Source organism: Salvia hispanica, chromosome 6, assembly GCF_029641045.1.
Source record: "Salvia hispanica isolate PSC_SH4W2 chromosome 6, Shi_PSC_v1, whole genome shotgun sequence".
In the NCBI taxonomy this organism is placed as follows: domain Eukaryota; kingdom Viridiplantae; phylum Streptophyta; class Magnoliopsida; order Lamiales; family Lamiaceae; genus Salvia; species Salvia hispanica.
The window spans coordinates 43113203-43130493 of NC_142697.1; the positions used below are offsets into that span (position 1 = coordinate 43113203).

Genomic DNA, 17291 nt, shown 5'->3' on the forward strand with positions numbered 1-17291 from the left:
CATGTCCAAAAATAAGTAGAGATTTCTCTAATGAAAAATGAATGGATCATGATGAGGCATCCTCCTTGGCATAGCCCCACCATACCCAAACTCTGGTGGTGGTGGCTGTTGCCATCCATACATCCCTCCGTTCCCCATCGGATATTGGTAAGACGGCCCTCCTCCGCCATAAACCGGATTTTCAAAAAAGAAGCTGCTCGTATACTCAGCTGGCACGCGGTCACTAATCGTGCGGCCTCGTGGATGCACTTTGCATAAATCATCTTTACACACGTGAGGACTAATCACGGGGGGCACATAGGGTTCGCATTTGTGCTCCTCTTCCTCTTCTGCCTTCTTATGACTGCTGCTGCTGTGGTGACGGCCGTCTCCACAGCAGCAGTTGCTGTGTTGTTTCCCCTTTCCGCCACGAGGTTCGAATTTTTTGTTGTGGTTTGAATCAGCATGGTTCATGGGGGGCTTCTCTGGTGATAGAAGCTGGACCGATTTGCCTAGCTTCGCGACCTTTCTCAGCAACGTCTGGCCGTCGATTTTGCCAAAGACATATACGAGATTTTCTTTTTCATCTATCGCAACGTTGTCCACCCCTTAAATTACTCAAAAGGAAAATTAAGCGGGTTAGTCAGTTAACCGATAACCGAATTCAGTTTAGTCCACCATTTTAAATCTTCACAACATTTGTAAGTATAATTTTTAAGAACAGATGCATAAATTGATCAATTAACTTCATGATAGGGGATGATTAACAAAATGCATAATTTAATCTAAAGTGGCGGAAAACAAGTAGTATTAAGGATTATTCAATTCTTTATAGCTAAAACATACTAGCCTAACTGGAAAAGTAAATAATGACATCGAAAATCCTAAATTCAAATATTTTATCTTAATAATCAAGCACAATAAATAAAAACTGGAGTACTTATTCAATTAAGAATGTAGATTAGTAAAAAAATAAAATTAAAATAACCTATATTATTGAGGATTATTCAATTCAACTAAAACCTATAGCCGAACTGTTGAACTATCATAAAATTATAAATTTGAAATTGTCAGATACCGATCTCATAGTGAATACTACAATCAACAGGGATACCAAACCATGTTAATTGGTTATTGATTTAAACGATAACCAACATACGAAGTATTTCGGTTCGATTCTAGGTTATACCACCCTATCAACTGTCGAAACCAGGAAATGAGTTGAAAATTGTGAAAACGAAATACCAGGCAAATTCCTAACATGGTCCTGGACACTGTTGCGGCATTTGTCACAGCAATTGATCTTGATAAAAAGAACTTTGGGCTGCATCATACGAGATTGATTATTAGTACTTTTGAAGAAAAAAAAGTTGAACAACTTGAAGAAAAATCAAGTAAAAAAATTAAGTGATGAGGTAGGTGATTTTCCATTGGAAAAATTCAATGTTATAAGTATGAAAGATACGAACAAAATCTCATCATTTATACAGAAAAAGGTTATTTTTTTCTTTTAGTTAGATTTTATGACTTTTCTAATATAGGTTCCATATTTCATAAAATATTCTCTAGCGTGATTGTAGGTGTATATAAGGAAACTTTGATATGATTGGCAACAAAATCGTTGTTCAAAAAAATTTTGTTAGTTTTAATTATTCATTGATTGTGGAAATATTACGTCCCTCCCATAACTTACCTCGGTAGACATTGGATGGCTGTGATGAATTTAACTGAACCTTTAGATTATTTGCAAATCTCTACTAACTGCACAGCATATGTGAATAAGTCGATTGGATCAATATTTTAAGACAAAATAATTGGGTAGTATGAAATACACCAAATACAAGTGATGAATTCTAAGTTTGAGCATCCAATTACTAAAAAATATTACCAATTCAAATCAGAAAAACTTTCTTCTCTTTCAATACAATTCAATTTAATGTTAGAATACAAGACGAATAAGACAAATAAAAATACTTACCAAATTTTCGCAATGGGTGTGAAGAGTGATAACGAGAAAGAAGAAGGGAAAATGGTGTTTATATGCTCTGAATCATAACCCAAGGAAAATAAATGATAGGATTCTAACTTGGGCTTTTACAATGTAGGGCTTCAAAATATTAATCTATTAAACCTATTGTTCCTCAAATAGTAATTAGAAAAAAAGCATATGTATATATTATTATTACTTTATCACAACATATAGTACTATTAATTTTATGTTTTTTTGCTACAACATATTAAGGTCTGCATAGGATTATGCTCTTTTATAGAGTATAATAATAGTAATAGATTAGGAGTATATTTTATTGTCATATTGAGTGATATCAAATGTAATACAACTACTTGCATCTTTTCATTAGAAAATTTATATTACACGAAAAAATTATGGAAATACATAAGTTTAGTACAAGGTGTAGGGGTATTTTGTTATCATTGTATAAAAATCCACTTATAAATAATTAGTAAATAAATATTAAAATCAATATTATTAATTTATAATTTGCATATGCCTGTTGACAGAGCCTTAATTACTCACCTTTCTTTTCTTCTCACACACGGTATAAATTCCCATAAAATTCGATTCTCGAATTAGTAGCTACGGGTCATTTCACTACACCAACATTTCCCGCACAAAAACCTAATGGTATATGATTTATCATTATGTTCAAAGAACAATTTTTCCATCTGAGCAGCATCAAAAAGAATATGTGACATGTAATCACTACTCTGAAAAACAGATTAATTTTCTAACCTGAATTTTTACTCTTCTATCAACAGCCTACCTGAAAATAAATTTAATGACTCAGAAGACAAAACCATATTTCACCTAACTCACTTAAACTGTTACGGAAAAAATATCGATATATCCAGCAAACGGATCGAGAAGTGTAGCCTAGCCTTCATCGCTTGTCATCACTTTGTTTTGTCTTTAAATCCCTTTGAATAATGGGTTGGTTCGGCATATGCTCGCTCCATATTCCTCGTACTCAGCTTTTGTGTGGCATGCCTGAATCGAAAATAAAACAAATGCAACATTCACATATTTGTCTACTGATGCTAGCCAATGTTAACATTCACAATAAGGATATATTACAACTCTTGGATAAGCCAAAACGATAACAACATATACCGTGTAAAACTCAGGTTTAGATGCAAGTATTGAGCCGCCAAACCAAACTGCATATCTCTGGATAGGATGGCTACCTACATTTACTTCCAAGAGTTGGGCCTGGAGAAGAACATTGGCCAAAAATCAAGATTGGTAAAAGGCCACAATTGCTGTCAAGATTGTAAATATAGAAGTAGCCTAATAGCCGACCTGTACTCGTCCACCATGCAGATGATCTGATGCAAGTACTCGAACATCAACAATCTTTTTAACATCTCGTTGCAACCTTTTCTGGAAGCCTTTGAACATGACTGACCCTCCAGATAATACAATATTCTACAATACACCAGATGATTCAATAAATCATGAATGAAAGAGGCAATCAAGAGCAAAACAGAATCACCTTGTACAAGGCTCTTCTTGTATCTATTGGGGAGGCCTGGATACATTTGTCTATCACATCAGGTAAAGGGGTTGTCAATTCACTACTATAAATTTCAGGATTGAAGAAGACCTGCATAAAAAAGACTAAGAACCTTCAGCAACATTTCTCATTTGCTTGAAAGTGCGTTAAACTCGATAATGAGCAGGTTTTGGAAAAAATAGTGAACCAGCGAATCACCCAAGCAGGTCCACAAAAATAGAGATTTTTGCAAGTTAATCATGGTGAAAAAATGCTGCTTGGACAGCTAGCTTAAAGATGGTGAGAAAAGCAAACCTCCGGGCCAAGGAACCGTTCATAGCCAATATCACAAGAATATGGTGCCCCTGTTTTTGGCTTAGTACCGCTCCACTGCTTGACGTATTTAGCAGGTTCTTTGTCATGCTTATTGAACTCCTGCACTTGAGAATTGATATTAGCTCATTAGAAAAAATTTCTAATCAAATTACCCCATACCCCGAACCTGCATATCTTAAGAAAGTTCAAGTTGTATACACCATCACATAGACGAAAAGGGAAACAAGCATATAATATAAGATCTTCTTCTGTCATAAATTTAGCAAATACTGGAGTAGCAAGCACCAATTCTAATTTGAGAGGTTAGAGGGGAAGGGGCACGAAGCCGAGTCCTCAAATCGTCAATCTATAAGATATACCTTGACGACGTCAGAACAAGTATAGCAATACATCTCCTTCACTTTTCGGGCCACGTCAAAGGAATCCTCAAGTGGAAGATTCTCTCCTCTTTCCTAAACAAAACAATATCAGCAAAACTAAATGACAAAAAACAAGAGCCCTTCAAAAAAGTGAAATCAAAAGAAACCAATGGTGGTGAACAAATAAGAATAAGAGGATATATCTAAACGCTATTTTTGCTAAGAATTATTTCATCTGCCAGACAGCTTGAGATTTTTAATATTCAACAACCAAACCTAATCGATATTGACATCATCATAGACTATCTTAAAATTGAAGCAAAAAACTACTACTACTTTGCTGCAGATGGATATACAAGAAACCTTACCTTCATGAGCTGTTGGACAAACACAGTTACATCGTCCCCTGTCATTGGAATCGACCTAATGCTACCTCCAATAACATAACCATCAGCAACAGGCACGACATGAGTAGCCCCATCCCCAATATCCACAACAACTCCTGTCATCTCACGCTATAAAGTGTTGGAGATAGAAAAAAGAAAAATTAATCAACTATTGGAGATACAAACACACAGATAATGGTATAGTGCCATGTGATCCGCCATTAACACCAAATTTCTGAAAGTTTTCCTTCCATATTGGTATATTACCATACCATGATTTATTAACAAATTTTCAATCCAATGCATATCTTTTCATATGGCCAAACAAGATGCAACTAATAAAAATCACTATAACACAACTGCACAGATAGCAGATAAATGCAAAACACAACTCCATAAACAATTAGTAATCACAACTCTCAAGTTAGTAGCAAGGCACTTGATATTAATACGAATACCAACCTTGGTGTCTGTGTATCCAGCAGCCAAAGCAAGCACGGGCTGCACGCCAATAAAGAGCCCGGGGACGTTAAAAGTCTCAAACATGATCTCGCCAGTATACTCCCGATTCTCCGGTGCTGTCAAGGGGCTCTCGGTCAGCAAAAAGTAATGATCCTCCGGATCACAACGCAAGTAATCGAATATACACTGCTGCCAGAACCTCTCCATCGAATCCCAATTATCAACCTGGCCATGTCTAATCGGATTAATCAGGTTATAAGTGCCACTAACCCTAGCTTTAGACAATGCCTCTTCCCCAATATAAAAGTCCATATCGGCCATCACTCCCGCACTGTGCTGCACCATCCAATTCCCCTTGCCGGTGGTGTTTCGTGCCGGATTGGTGATCGCATCGCTTAGGGCTACTACAGTCGGGATTGTGAAACACGGCTCTGCATTCCCAGCAAAACCTAATTTCGTGAACCTAAAATTGAATTGAAAATTCGTTGAGGCATTTCATCGAACAGTTTGATCGGAATAGAAAACAACGAGAATGATTAATTACCCGGTGCCGTTGTCGATGACTACAGCTGGATTAGAGGTGTAATTGTCCATGGGAGTGAATGAAGACAGCAGGAAGCTGAGATTTTTGGGTGGTTTTGATTTTAGGAAGAAAGGTGGTCAATGCAGGTTGTTGGTGGCGTGAACAAGCGCATGCATGGCGGTGGAGAAGGGTTTGATTCCACCCATATCATCGGTAACTCGTCGGATCTTCGCCGTTGGAGATTGAGAAATTGTGATTTTGATCCTATTTGTGGGGGTGATGAAGCAACAATGCATGACTGAATCAATATCTATATTTGGAAAAATATCATTCTACATGCATATTTTGGAGTATATTTTATTTTTCATATTTATTTAATTCGGCAAATTACTTAAAAATCATACTCTCTTTTGTTCTGTGTTAATTGATGTGTTATTTTCGGTATGGAATTTAAGAATAGTGTGTTAAGTGGATAGTAAATAAAGTAAAAGAGAATAAAGTAACAGAAATGAAGATAGTCTAAAGTAAAACAAATGGTTACTTTTTGTCAAAATAGAAATGACTAAATTAACTTGGAACTTTCCAAAATGATAAATCGAGTTTAGTTCGGTTTATTCATTTCATCTATAGCGGAAAGTGATTAAGAAAGTAAATTGGGCATTTTATAGATATATACAATATTTGTACATTTAATAATATCAATAGCTATAAGTAAAAAGTATTGAAATCAAACTAAAGGTACTAAAAAAATAATATAAATAACATACTATATTAAATATTGATATACAAAAGTAATGGTCACACATATACATATTTACATATAGTCTCTTTGTCTCCTTCAAAATAACACATATTTTTAAATGAAAACATCACTCGTTTTACTTTATTTTGGGTAAGAGCTCAAATAACATTACATAAAAATTTATACCAAAAAATATTTTACTTTTAATGGGCGAAAAGGAGTATATTGAGAAACACGGTTTTCTGACAGCACTTTTTCATCCAAAATTTCTATTTCTTTCAATTCTTAAATTTGTGAAATTTGTTCCATAAAAGAAGTAGATCATATTAAATCACTATGATATGAAGAAAAATCTAGTGCAACAACTGAATTTAAAATATATAAATACTAGTACGTACTACTATAAGAAAAAGATGCATCTATTGCAGACTATATGATGTGTGATGGCCCAATTTCAGAAACGAGCCCACTAGGCCCAAATCACGCTATTTTGAAGGTACTATAAATTCCGTATACTCCACATTGTTGTTCATTCTAAATTATTAGCAAATAATTTTATGTATAAAAAATTACTGTAATAAAATTCATAGCAGTAGGTATTTAATTAATTGCACCCTACAAAATTGCAATATGTCATTTCCCTCTCCTTTCAATCCCAACTCCAAATTTCCAACTTTTAACAAAATAATAAAAGTAATTTGATTTATAAATCACTTATTTAGGCAACAAGCTAGTTATCTTTTACATGCAGTACATTTTTTTACATTACAGTAAAAAGGCCGTGAATTGAAAATGATAAACACCACAATAAAACTTTAGAGCATAAAAATTAAGTACTAGTACTATCAATTTAGTATCTCGATCGATCATTCAAATTTATTTAATTCCAATATCAAATCAAAAATCTGTTAACCTGAATATTGACGTTGCATAAATTTATCTGTATATATAGATTACATGTTGGAATCCTGTGATAGTAGTCATCTTATGTTGTCGGTGACTCATCGGTGTGTTGAATTTGAACCAATCAATACATCATTATAACATAAACTTTGAAGTAGTAGTATACTAAATAAAAACTTTCAGAATTCAGAACTGGAAACATTTTTTAAAAACATTAACTGAACCCTTATAGTATATATGCATTCAAAATTATTTAATTAAATATAATTAAATCGTTCAACTATTAATTCAAGTAATATAGAAGACGCATTTATTTATAGTCGGGTGATGGGGCCACAAATTTAATTCTTGTGTATTAGCTTAATTACTTAACTTGAGTATTCCATTTTTACCGATTTCTTTTAAAAATAAAATAAAACAGAAAAATCTATCAGTCGAACTTTGCAGACTGAGTTAAGGATATCATTGTCTGAACACTTGCATGCACTGTACACATAGCAAAAAGGGCAAAAATAATAAAAAAATGAGTAAAAGCTCAAAAGGAGTAACACAACAAAAGTAAATAGTAGTATTTGGAAAAAAGAATTGGAAAGATGGAGTTTGATGGTGGGGATAGTTGATAGAGATATATCACTGAGCATGCTTCCCCCACTCTCTCAAATCAAACACTTACCTACATACCCTATTTATGTCATTTATATACTTGCATGAAGACATGTATGTATATACGTGTACATAGCTTAGTCTAGCTTCAGATTACGTGGGGTTCTTTTCATTCTACAGCTTCTTCGTCTTTTCATCACCAGTTCATCTTGTCTCTCAACTCTTCTTTGACATTATCCACAAAATAAAATTTGTCCAAAAATTTATAAAATTAGCGGGAATAAAGTAATATGCTCTCTCCGTTTCATAATAATTGTCACTCTTATTGTGAGTATGGGTTTTATGAAATATAAAGAAAAGTTGGTTGGAAAAGTTAGTGGAACGTGGAACTCATTTTTTTTATATTGGTTTTATAATAAAATGTGAGTGAAGTGAGTTAGTGGAATGTGAGAGCTACTTACCATTTATGGTAAAAATGAAGTGCGACAATTATTGTGGGACAGACCGAAATAGATAAGAGTGACAATTATTGTGGAACGAAGGGAGTACTAAGTAAGAGAAATCACAATTCCATTAAATTACAATAAAAATAGAAGTATCACTTCTGAGGAAGAGATAATAAAATAAAATAAAATTTATTAGAATCTGAAGGGATTAAAAAAAAAGTAAAAAGTATGAGGAATTAAGCATGCGTTTTAATGACTTATTATGAATGATATAGGGATGATGGTGGATAGGAAAATGGCCAAAATTAAGAGATGGGATTTAAAGAATTTGTTCTTATCCCCAAGGAACAACTCCTATCCCACTCTTTTTTCTTTGAATCACACCATTTTTGTCTTTTTCGATACACTAATATTGTGATATGCAATGATATTGACACCACTTTCCACCTCTTCAACAAGTGTTTATTTATATATGTAAATTTGTGTAGTAATGCTTTTTAAATAGAGTATTTAATTATATATTGCATAATGCTCCTTTAGTCTTTTTATCATAATTTTACTAAACTGGGCATGGGAGTTTATGAGCTACTATTATGTATTAAATGAAGAAAATAAATAAAAGATAAAATAAAACTAAGAGTTTTGCGTTTTCTTTTTCAGAAAATTATACTCCCTCCATTCCATGGTAGTTGAATCATTTTATTTTTTGCACTCATTTTAAAAAAATGATAATAAATAGCTAAAATGAAGAGAAAGTAGAGTAAGTGACAAAATAAAGTAAATAATAGTCTTATCTATGTTATTCTCTATCTTACTTTATATTTTTTCCACTTTAACTATTTATTATCATTTTTCTAAAACGAGTACAGAAAATGAAATGACTCAACTACCGCGGAACGGAAGGAGTAGTTTTGAGTGGATGAGAGAGTACATATACTTGAAACATCAATATTTAAATTTATCTTTTATTAATAAATGGATACAAAATTTTTTTGATCATTAATGTTACATTTTAAGCCACATTTTGGATGATGTGTTTTTCACAGTTGATTATGCTTGTTAGCCGCAACTTCCAGGCTAACTAATCAAGGTTCGTAAAATAAAGTCTTATTTCGCTTTTTCTTGTTAAGTAGTAGCATAAATGAGCAATGCATTTACTAAATCATTTCACTTAACTTCATTATAAATTAATACTAGTATATAAAACTAGATTCATATATCACTTACTTTTTTTATATATTTTTCATAAGATTTCTTAAAATTTGAACAATGAATACACTATGGTCCATGGACGGACATACTAATGTCTATCTACTAAAAAAGGTCAAATAGAAAGTTTACATACCATTTTAATAAAAGGAAAAGTTGACAAGCCATATTTATCTGATGGACCCAGCTGGAAGGGTCATATAAATATGATTTGATTAAACAAACTATTAGCACTTCTCGAGCTCCTTCAATTGTCAACATTGAAACTTTTGTATCGCATATATAATATTTTCAGTTCTTCTTCTTATTTATATGGGCCAAAGTTGTTCAAATTAATTTAAGAACCTATAATCACAATAGAGAGTCAAATATATATAGAATTACATATTTACATATCCATGCATGGAACATTTATTCCAGTAACCCTTATTTTCTGAAAAAAATTCATAAGTATTTTGATACATAGGAGAATTCAGCACAAAAGACTAGCATGTTAGGAGAGATAGCTCATTTAGTCTATATACCCCACATCAATTATTCTCACAATCCATGTGAGAATTGAGTCCGTAACATTTTTTCACGGTCACACAAAACCACTATCGAAAAAATTAAACATATGGAAAAAGAACTACGACTCTCTACAATTTCGACGTCACTTATTAACTAATATTACAAGATATATGTAAAGTGCATTAATTAACTCCAATAAAATTCCAAAGACAGCATTGAGATCAGTATTTACAGACAGTTGAAAGCGCAGAAGAGAACTTGGACGACTCCAAGCCCCAAGAATTTATTTTACAAAATTATAATTTAAACAAGTTGTTGTTGATTGACCAAAATAAGGACCCATGGCACATGCATTGAAGCCTAAAAATATGAACAAAATGGTCCCTAAATGTCTCCTCTTTGATCTCGTTTAGTTTATCATCGCAGTCAGTCAGGACCATGCCTGATTAGGGTTTGGTACAACCCTAAAGGGACACGTTTGCACAAGAGATCCTCTATTTTGTACATTGCTTATCTTACTAACATATATTTGAAACTCGAATATCATTCGTAACTTAACAATATATACAGCTGCAATATGGAAATATTTCGGATATCGGGTAAAGAGCAAATAAGAGAACTCATCCTAAAAGACTGGATCTCTGTTACAGGGATAACTCAGCACGAAATATTGGATTTCTGGATAACTCATCCAAAAAAATTAGTCTGAATATAGAAAAATTCTACATCTATGTTATAGACATATTTTTGTTACTGTTCAAACAGGAGGAGAACTCATCTATTAAAACTAGATCTATGTTCCAAACATACTGCTCCCTCCGTTCTCTCACAAATAAAAAAAAAGTAAGAGAGAGAAAAAATACAGAAAATGGAGTAGAAAGTGAATAAAGTAAAGATAATAAAATAAGAGTGAGAAAAAGTGTTAATTATTATACTATATGCAAAAATGATTCAATTATGAGGAAACTTCCCAAAATAAAAAAATGACTCAACTATAAGGGAACAGAGGGAGTACTAGTCTTGATCATATTTCTGTTATAGACCAAACAAGAAAATTCATCCCAAAAAAATAGTCTGATTGGATCTCTGTGCAGATCAAATATGAGAACTCATCCTTAGAGTTAGTCAAAATATGAAAGTATTTTACATCTTTGTTACGGATCAAACAAGAAAATACATCCTAAAGTAGTAGTCAATTATGAGAAATAGCTTATTAATTTCTAAAAGTGAAACATATGTAAGATTTCTGTTATCAAAATGAGAACACATCTCAAAAGACTAGTACGTAGCTGTAGAATAAAGAACATATTCAGTTTATAAACCTTGCACCAAGCCACCACTATGAATCAACTCCCAAAAGTCTACATTGGTCACAACCATCTTCCATAGGCACCACTTGGAGCCATTACGACTCTCAATGAAACACCAATATTACATTACCAAATCAAAGAACTCGTCCTAAAAACCTAGTCTGTTAAAAGAGAGAACTCGTATGATCTACATACTTCACACCAATTGTCTTTCACATCACAATCGACGTGAGACATCAGAATCTGTCACGATCTCTCTCACTAGATGATGGTTGAACATGTTCGACGTAGTGCATCCATTTGCGTTTATGCTTGTAGCATTAATTACAAATATATCTAGAAAAAATCAATCTATAGTGAGAAAAATATAAAATGTGAGTATGAAATGTCAGTTGTAAAGAAGGCGACAGGGAGCATAATAATAGGGATTCGACTAAACGAGGAATGCACCCTAATGTCGGATACTTAGCCTACAAACTGCCCTAAACACACAAAAATACAAAATTATATTCATATAAATAGATATATCCAGAAATGACAGCTCCAAATACTTCCCCCCTGCTTCATTTATTATCTAAATTATTATTTTTACAACTGTTGTTTTCACTCTGTGAACAGCATATATATCCTTTCTGGGAATACGAACATGACGACTAATTAGTGAATTATATAAAGTAATGATTAAGTTGGCATTGATGATTTGGTCGAGCTATATGTTGCTAAGCAGATTCGAGATTAGTGAAGTTGATTACGTTGTTGGGTTAATTACTTTGTGCATGCATGTGACAGACCAGCTAATCGTGTTTAGCAGTTTTAATCACTCGATTACTGTGTTTCTTTCTACCCTATATATGTGTAGGACCAATATTACACAATACTTAAATAGCTTATGGTAACAAAAATCATAATACAAGGAAACGTCAGATTTTAACAATTGTAATATTGAAACCCTCAAACTCTCAATAATAAAATTTTATGTGTGGTATTTGGTTGTTTCATTTTGAAGCCTAGATATACTGGTGGGGCATTCGTTTTTTTGTTTTGTTTTGGACCAAATATATTGATAGATTAGTTAAAGTTTCAGCTTCGTAGTCGGTGGCATGATCTAATATTATGATTAAATTTTCATGAGGTTTGATCTTAAAACCAATTGACAAGTGGAGTAGTTCATTAAATTTGGGTAACTCATATCCATAATGCGATTGGTTTTCTATGTTGCTTTTGGTTTTCTAGTAGTGGTTGATTTGTTGGTGTTTTGTTATTGAGTTGTGGTTATCTTTTATGGGTCTTTTACCTAGTACTTTTGTTATGTTTTTTGGTTTATTTTTCGTTTTAATTTGACTGTATTTTTTATTGAATTTTCTTGCTCGCCACTTTATATATGTTGCTCTAATAGCTCATTTTGTACGTCACATGATCACCCCCTCTTTTGGCTCCAACTATGATTTCCTTTAACTAATATTTATTTGAATTTCATATTTTACATAGGCCCATAAAACGATATAAATAGTAATGCTTGTCGCCCAAAGTGGACATATTGCTACACTGTAGCTACAATATCTGAATTCACTATTGTCACAAAATATCCCGAACAAGAAATTACTCCCACTGTTCCACAATAAGAGTCACTCTTATTATGAGCACGAGTTTTAAGAAATGTAAAGAATAGCGGGTTGAAAAAGTTAGTGGAATATGAGATCTACTTTTTTATGTTGATTTTATAATAAATGTGAGTGAAGTGAGTTAGTGGAATGTGAGACTTACTTACAATTTATGGTAAAAATGAAGTGTGACTCTTGTTGTGAGATAGACCAAAATGGCAAAGTGTGACTCTTATCATGGGAACGAGGGAATAATATACAACGAAAATATGCAAAAATAATTAATAAAAAAACAAAGGTCATGTTCTTGAGTAGTCTATTTTCTAATATGGGGAGACCAGTTTTTGCCGGTCAAAATGATATTCCTGACAATATTCAAGCAACTGGCTAGGTAGAGAATCGACCAAATTCCAGCAACCATATACTTTTGTAATAATTTTTCAAAGCACTAAGAATTAATTAATGTAATCTTTGTGGATTAATTAGATTAGTTTATTGATGTTAATTCCCACATCCCTATAATTAACTAACTGTAATGAGCTCACGCATCATTCATCGAGCCACACCCCCTTCAATATTTGGGGTCAACACGAGATCATTTTCTTAAACAAAGCCTTGATTCCTGCTAAATTCTTGTCCATTTTAATCATAGACAAGATCCTTTTCTAAATTAAACAAGAAATATTTGATTCTAAATTCTTGTCTACCTTAATTGACATAATCATGAACAATCTCATGGGCCATTATCGAGAAAGGAATTTTGACTGGAGTCTTAGAGCTTCACTTCCAATTTCATTTATTCAATTTATAAAAAAATGAAAAAAAAAGATGAAATTTGAAACAATAAATATTAAACTGGGTCTGTATATTTTAAAATTCAAAAGTTTGATCAAACGATATTAATAAGTAAAGAATGTTCCACAATTTCGTATGAAAATATTACCTTCAATATAAAAAATTCAATTTTCTATTTTCTTTTTCTTTTTGAGAAAAATAATACCTATGAAAATACACTTGGTCTTTTTTCCACTATGCATCAATGCAACATGCAGACGAGACCACTGCACCACCGCATAAGGTGAGAAATATACTACATCAAGCAAACGAGATTTAAACCCAAGACCTGTCACTAAGAATTGAAGAGTCTCGTGGTGCCTCATATTTGCCATGCGAGCTAGACCTCATTTACACCTCTTTCCACCTAAAATTAGAAATAAACACTTGACAAAAACTATAAGTATCTTTTATTATGAAAACAAAATATATTGCACTTGAAATGGTCTTTTGTTTACCATTCTATGTTATTATAAGATCGACAACTTTTTTTTTTGTAACAAAAGTTCATGTGAGGAAGAATAAATAGGTGACATAGCAATTGCATGATATGAGGGGGTTATGTTTGGAAGTGGGCCTACAAATGTTTTGGTGTTTATTAGTTGGAATATGATTGGATCCGTTAATCCGTTTTGTAAGGGAACAAGATCCCCTCCATTATCAAACCGAGGCTTTTGTCTACCTATTTGTCCCTAATTCTAGCCTTCTTCATATATATGTTTCATATTTAATCCTTTTTATGTGGTCCCTAACCCCTTATCATATTACTAGTAGTATTACTTTCCCCACATTTTTTTTAATTCGGATCATAGCAAATCCTTTTTGGTTCAAATAGTGTTTATAACTCTGATGAAAGCTTGAAGCCACTCTATACCTCGAGACCATTAATTCCAACTTTTTGTTAAACATGTACAAACACCATTACCTTATTTGAGGAACAAAGGCATTATTGATTGTATAAAGAAACATAATTACTCATGATTTCTAGAGGTATCTGTATATGATATCATCCTCTGCATATTATATATTGTCAAGAACAACTTGACTTGTTTCCTACCTATTAAACTTTGAATTATTTGTGTAGTAAAAAAATTATAATTTGAATAATTTAAACACATCGTTACTACCTCACTGGCTTATTCAATTATAAACAAATTATAATGTATATACGGAGTATTTTAAAAAAAAATTAAAATTTCATATTTCAGTTAAAATTAAACAATGCAAAAATATAATATCTTTACAAGAATATATCATTTTAAGTAATATACTAATCAATTATTACTATGTGGATAAAAAAATAATGTTTAAAATTTCCAAGCTGGCTCTTGATATTTTATGTAATTATTAGGCTACAAGAAAACCAAACAGTTTTATTATATTAACTTGTGACATAAACATAATAAAATTGGACAATAATATTTTGAAGTTTGATTATATATTATTATATATGTCGTGCTTGTATTGCATAAAAAATTACTCCGTATAAGATAATGTCTACTGTGAGATTTGGCATATAGTTTTTAAATTAAATTAATTTATCAGAAAAAGGCTAATATAAGATATATAAAAGTGACTTGTTGATCATATCAAACTCCTTTTGGAATCATTATATCCCCCACTTCAATTTCTAATCGCTCTATTATGATGGATCGAACACACACGCATCATGCACCTAAAAAATAAATTTATTTATATGAAATAATCAAAATAAGTACTAATTGAAAGAGCATTAAAAAGTTTTGAGACAAAATCATGATAAAGGAGAAATTTTGGGTGAGAACAAGTGAAGTTGATATTAACCCTCACCATTGATGAAGTTGCAATCATTGTCAAGAACTAATTAAAAGATTAATGGTGGTCAATTATGGTAATTATTGTATTCTTTTGGACATCTTATAAGGTCGTTTTCGTTTCTTTTTATGGTGTTAGGTCAATTATAATCTAATTAATTGCAACAAGAAGGGGTCCTGGATAGCATTCAATAGGAAATGCAATATTGCACAATAGAGAAGTGGGATGGAAATTTCATAATTAGTCTATATTGGTTATGGATTATTTTGAAGATTCATTAATCTTGTCAAATAGAATTTATTTACCTCTAATTAGTGCGAGCACTACTTAGTACTTTTGAATTATGTTCACCACCAAATGAGAAGGGGAGATGCTTCTAGTGTGCATATATAATTATTTCTAATCATGAAATTTAGGTCATTAGCTGTTACAAATTTCAATTTTAAAATACTAATCATATAATTGTACAACTTAATTATTGATCTTTTATGAAGAAATAGGATTAGCGGAAAAGAACCAAGAGATTATATGGATATCTACGATGTCATACGTAATTAAATCGATGTCTTAAGTTACGACAGTCGGAAATTTTTGTAAAATTAATGCATCATATGTTGCTTCAATCGGCAATTACTATTGAATTCATAGATAGTATTTAAAGCAATCTATATAAAAAAGTAGAAAAAGGTTAAAAAAAAAAAAAAAAAAAACCAACAATGCTCATGGAACAATGAGTGATGTCCCATTAGGAAATTCCACAATAAACATATAATGGGGTGGACAAGTAGTGTAAAATATAATGATCACACATATACACATTTAATTTCTTAGAAACCTAAAGGCATTAATCATTGAATAGTTTTTGACAATGATTGGGCATTTTAGGAAGTGTCCACGTCACCATTAAATATAAACTCAACTAATAAAATCCCTAGTTGGAAAATTGACAATTTATTAGTATTTCTTTTTCAAAACTTAGTTCAGTTGCACACTCATTATAGATTTATAGTGACTGATGAGTGGGGGCAATAGTATTATAACTGTTGTTAATTATTTATTTAATTCTATATGACGACGACTAAATTAATAATTAATAATTGAATTGTACGATTACTAATGAAATTCATGTAGTCCTTCACTGAAGATGAAAGGAAGCATCTCGATGTGTATAATATATTAGTGTGAAAATAACTGTTTGATTTATTAATTTTATAATACGACTTGATGAAAGAGTTGCAATTATTGATTGATCGATCGTTGCTTAGCTTATTAAAAAAATATTATGAAACTTTCTAGGAAAATATCTGGAAGTGTCGATCGCAATCTAGTAACAAACTTTTTGTCTGTACTATAATTTTGGACTAGTAGAATTTATTTATCAAATTACAAGCAAAGCTTTTGCGACGTTAAAATAAAATAATCTTAAACTGATTGAGACAAATAAAATATTTAAATTGTTTACGATGTTAATGGATAGATTAACTGGTCGAATAAAAATTACTATTCTACTTTATAGTCCAATTTATACACATAACAATAAACTATATATATCTACGTGAAAGAAAGGAGAAAATTACTAAGTTATTAGTAGTTGCTTAATTATTTGTTTTATTTTTAAATAAATAAAATAGGTATCCCACCACCACTTTGTAGCGGATGAAATCATAATAGAAGTTGTCAGTAAAGATAAAACAAAAAATCAGAAATAATTGAATTACATTTATTTTTCTTGACGTACGTATACATAATAATTGTTGTACAATCGTCTACATTTATAGCATT

At 31.8% G+C, this 17291-nt stretch overlaps 2 protein-coding genes across 2 annotated transcripts; both read right to left on the minus strand.

Annotated features, from left to right (window-relative positions):
- Positions 1–27: 27 nt before the first annotated feature.
- LOC148923851 (uncharacterized) lies at positions 28–1309 on the minus strand. The gene is made up of 2 exons (XM_089061624.1): positions 1225–1309; positions 28–587 (listed from the first exon to the last, which is right to left on the minus strand). The coding sequence occupies exons 1-2, from the start codon at positions 1307–1309 to the stop codon at positions 28–30; spliced, it is 645 nt and encodes a 214-aa protein (XP_088917750.1).
- Positions 1310–2601: 1292 nt separating this feature from the next.
- Positions 2602–5887, minus strand: LOC125208494 (actin-related protein 3-like). Its single transcript, XM_048108126.2, has 9 exons — positions 5579–5887; positions 5035–5497; positions 4555–4701; positions 4187–4279; positions 3807–3926; positions 3492–3602; positions 3299–3424; positions 3110–3208; positions 2602–2986 (listed from the first exon to the last, which is right to left on the minus strand). Exons 1-9 carry the CDS (start codon positions 5626–5628, stop codon positions 2909–2911), a joined length of 1287 nt encoding a protein of 428 aa, XP_047964083.1. The 5' UTR covers positions 5629–5887; the 3' UTR covers positions 2602–2908.
- Between the last annotated feature and the right edge of the window lie 11404 nt (positions 5888–17291).

Bases quoted from the DNA above. Each gene is read 5' to 3' on its own strand.
- LOC125208494 (XM_048108126.2), bottom strand. From the start codon at position 5,628: ATGGACAATTACACCTCTAATCCAGCTGTAGTCATCGACAACGGCACC. The intron at 3,603-3,806 runs GTTTGCTTTTCT...TTTTTTATGCAG, and splicing joins AACGGTTCCTTGGCCCGGAG to GTCTTCTTCAATCCTGAAAT. The intron at 2,987-3,109 runs GTATATGTTGTT...TTTTCGATTCAG, and splicing joins CTAAACCTGAGTTTTACACG to GCATGCCACACAAAAGCTGA.
- LOC148923851 (XM_089061624.1), bottom strand. From the start codon at position 1,309: ATGCAGCCCAAAGTTCTTTTTATCAAGATCAATTGCTGTGACAAATGC. The intron at 588-1,224 runs GTATTTCGTTTT...GAGTAATTTAAG, and splicing joins CCATGTTAGGAATTTGCCTG to GGGTGGACAACGTTGCGATA.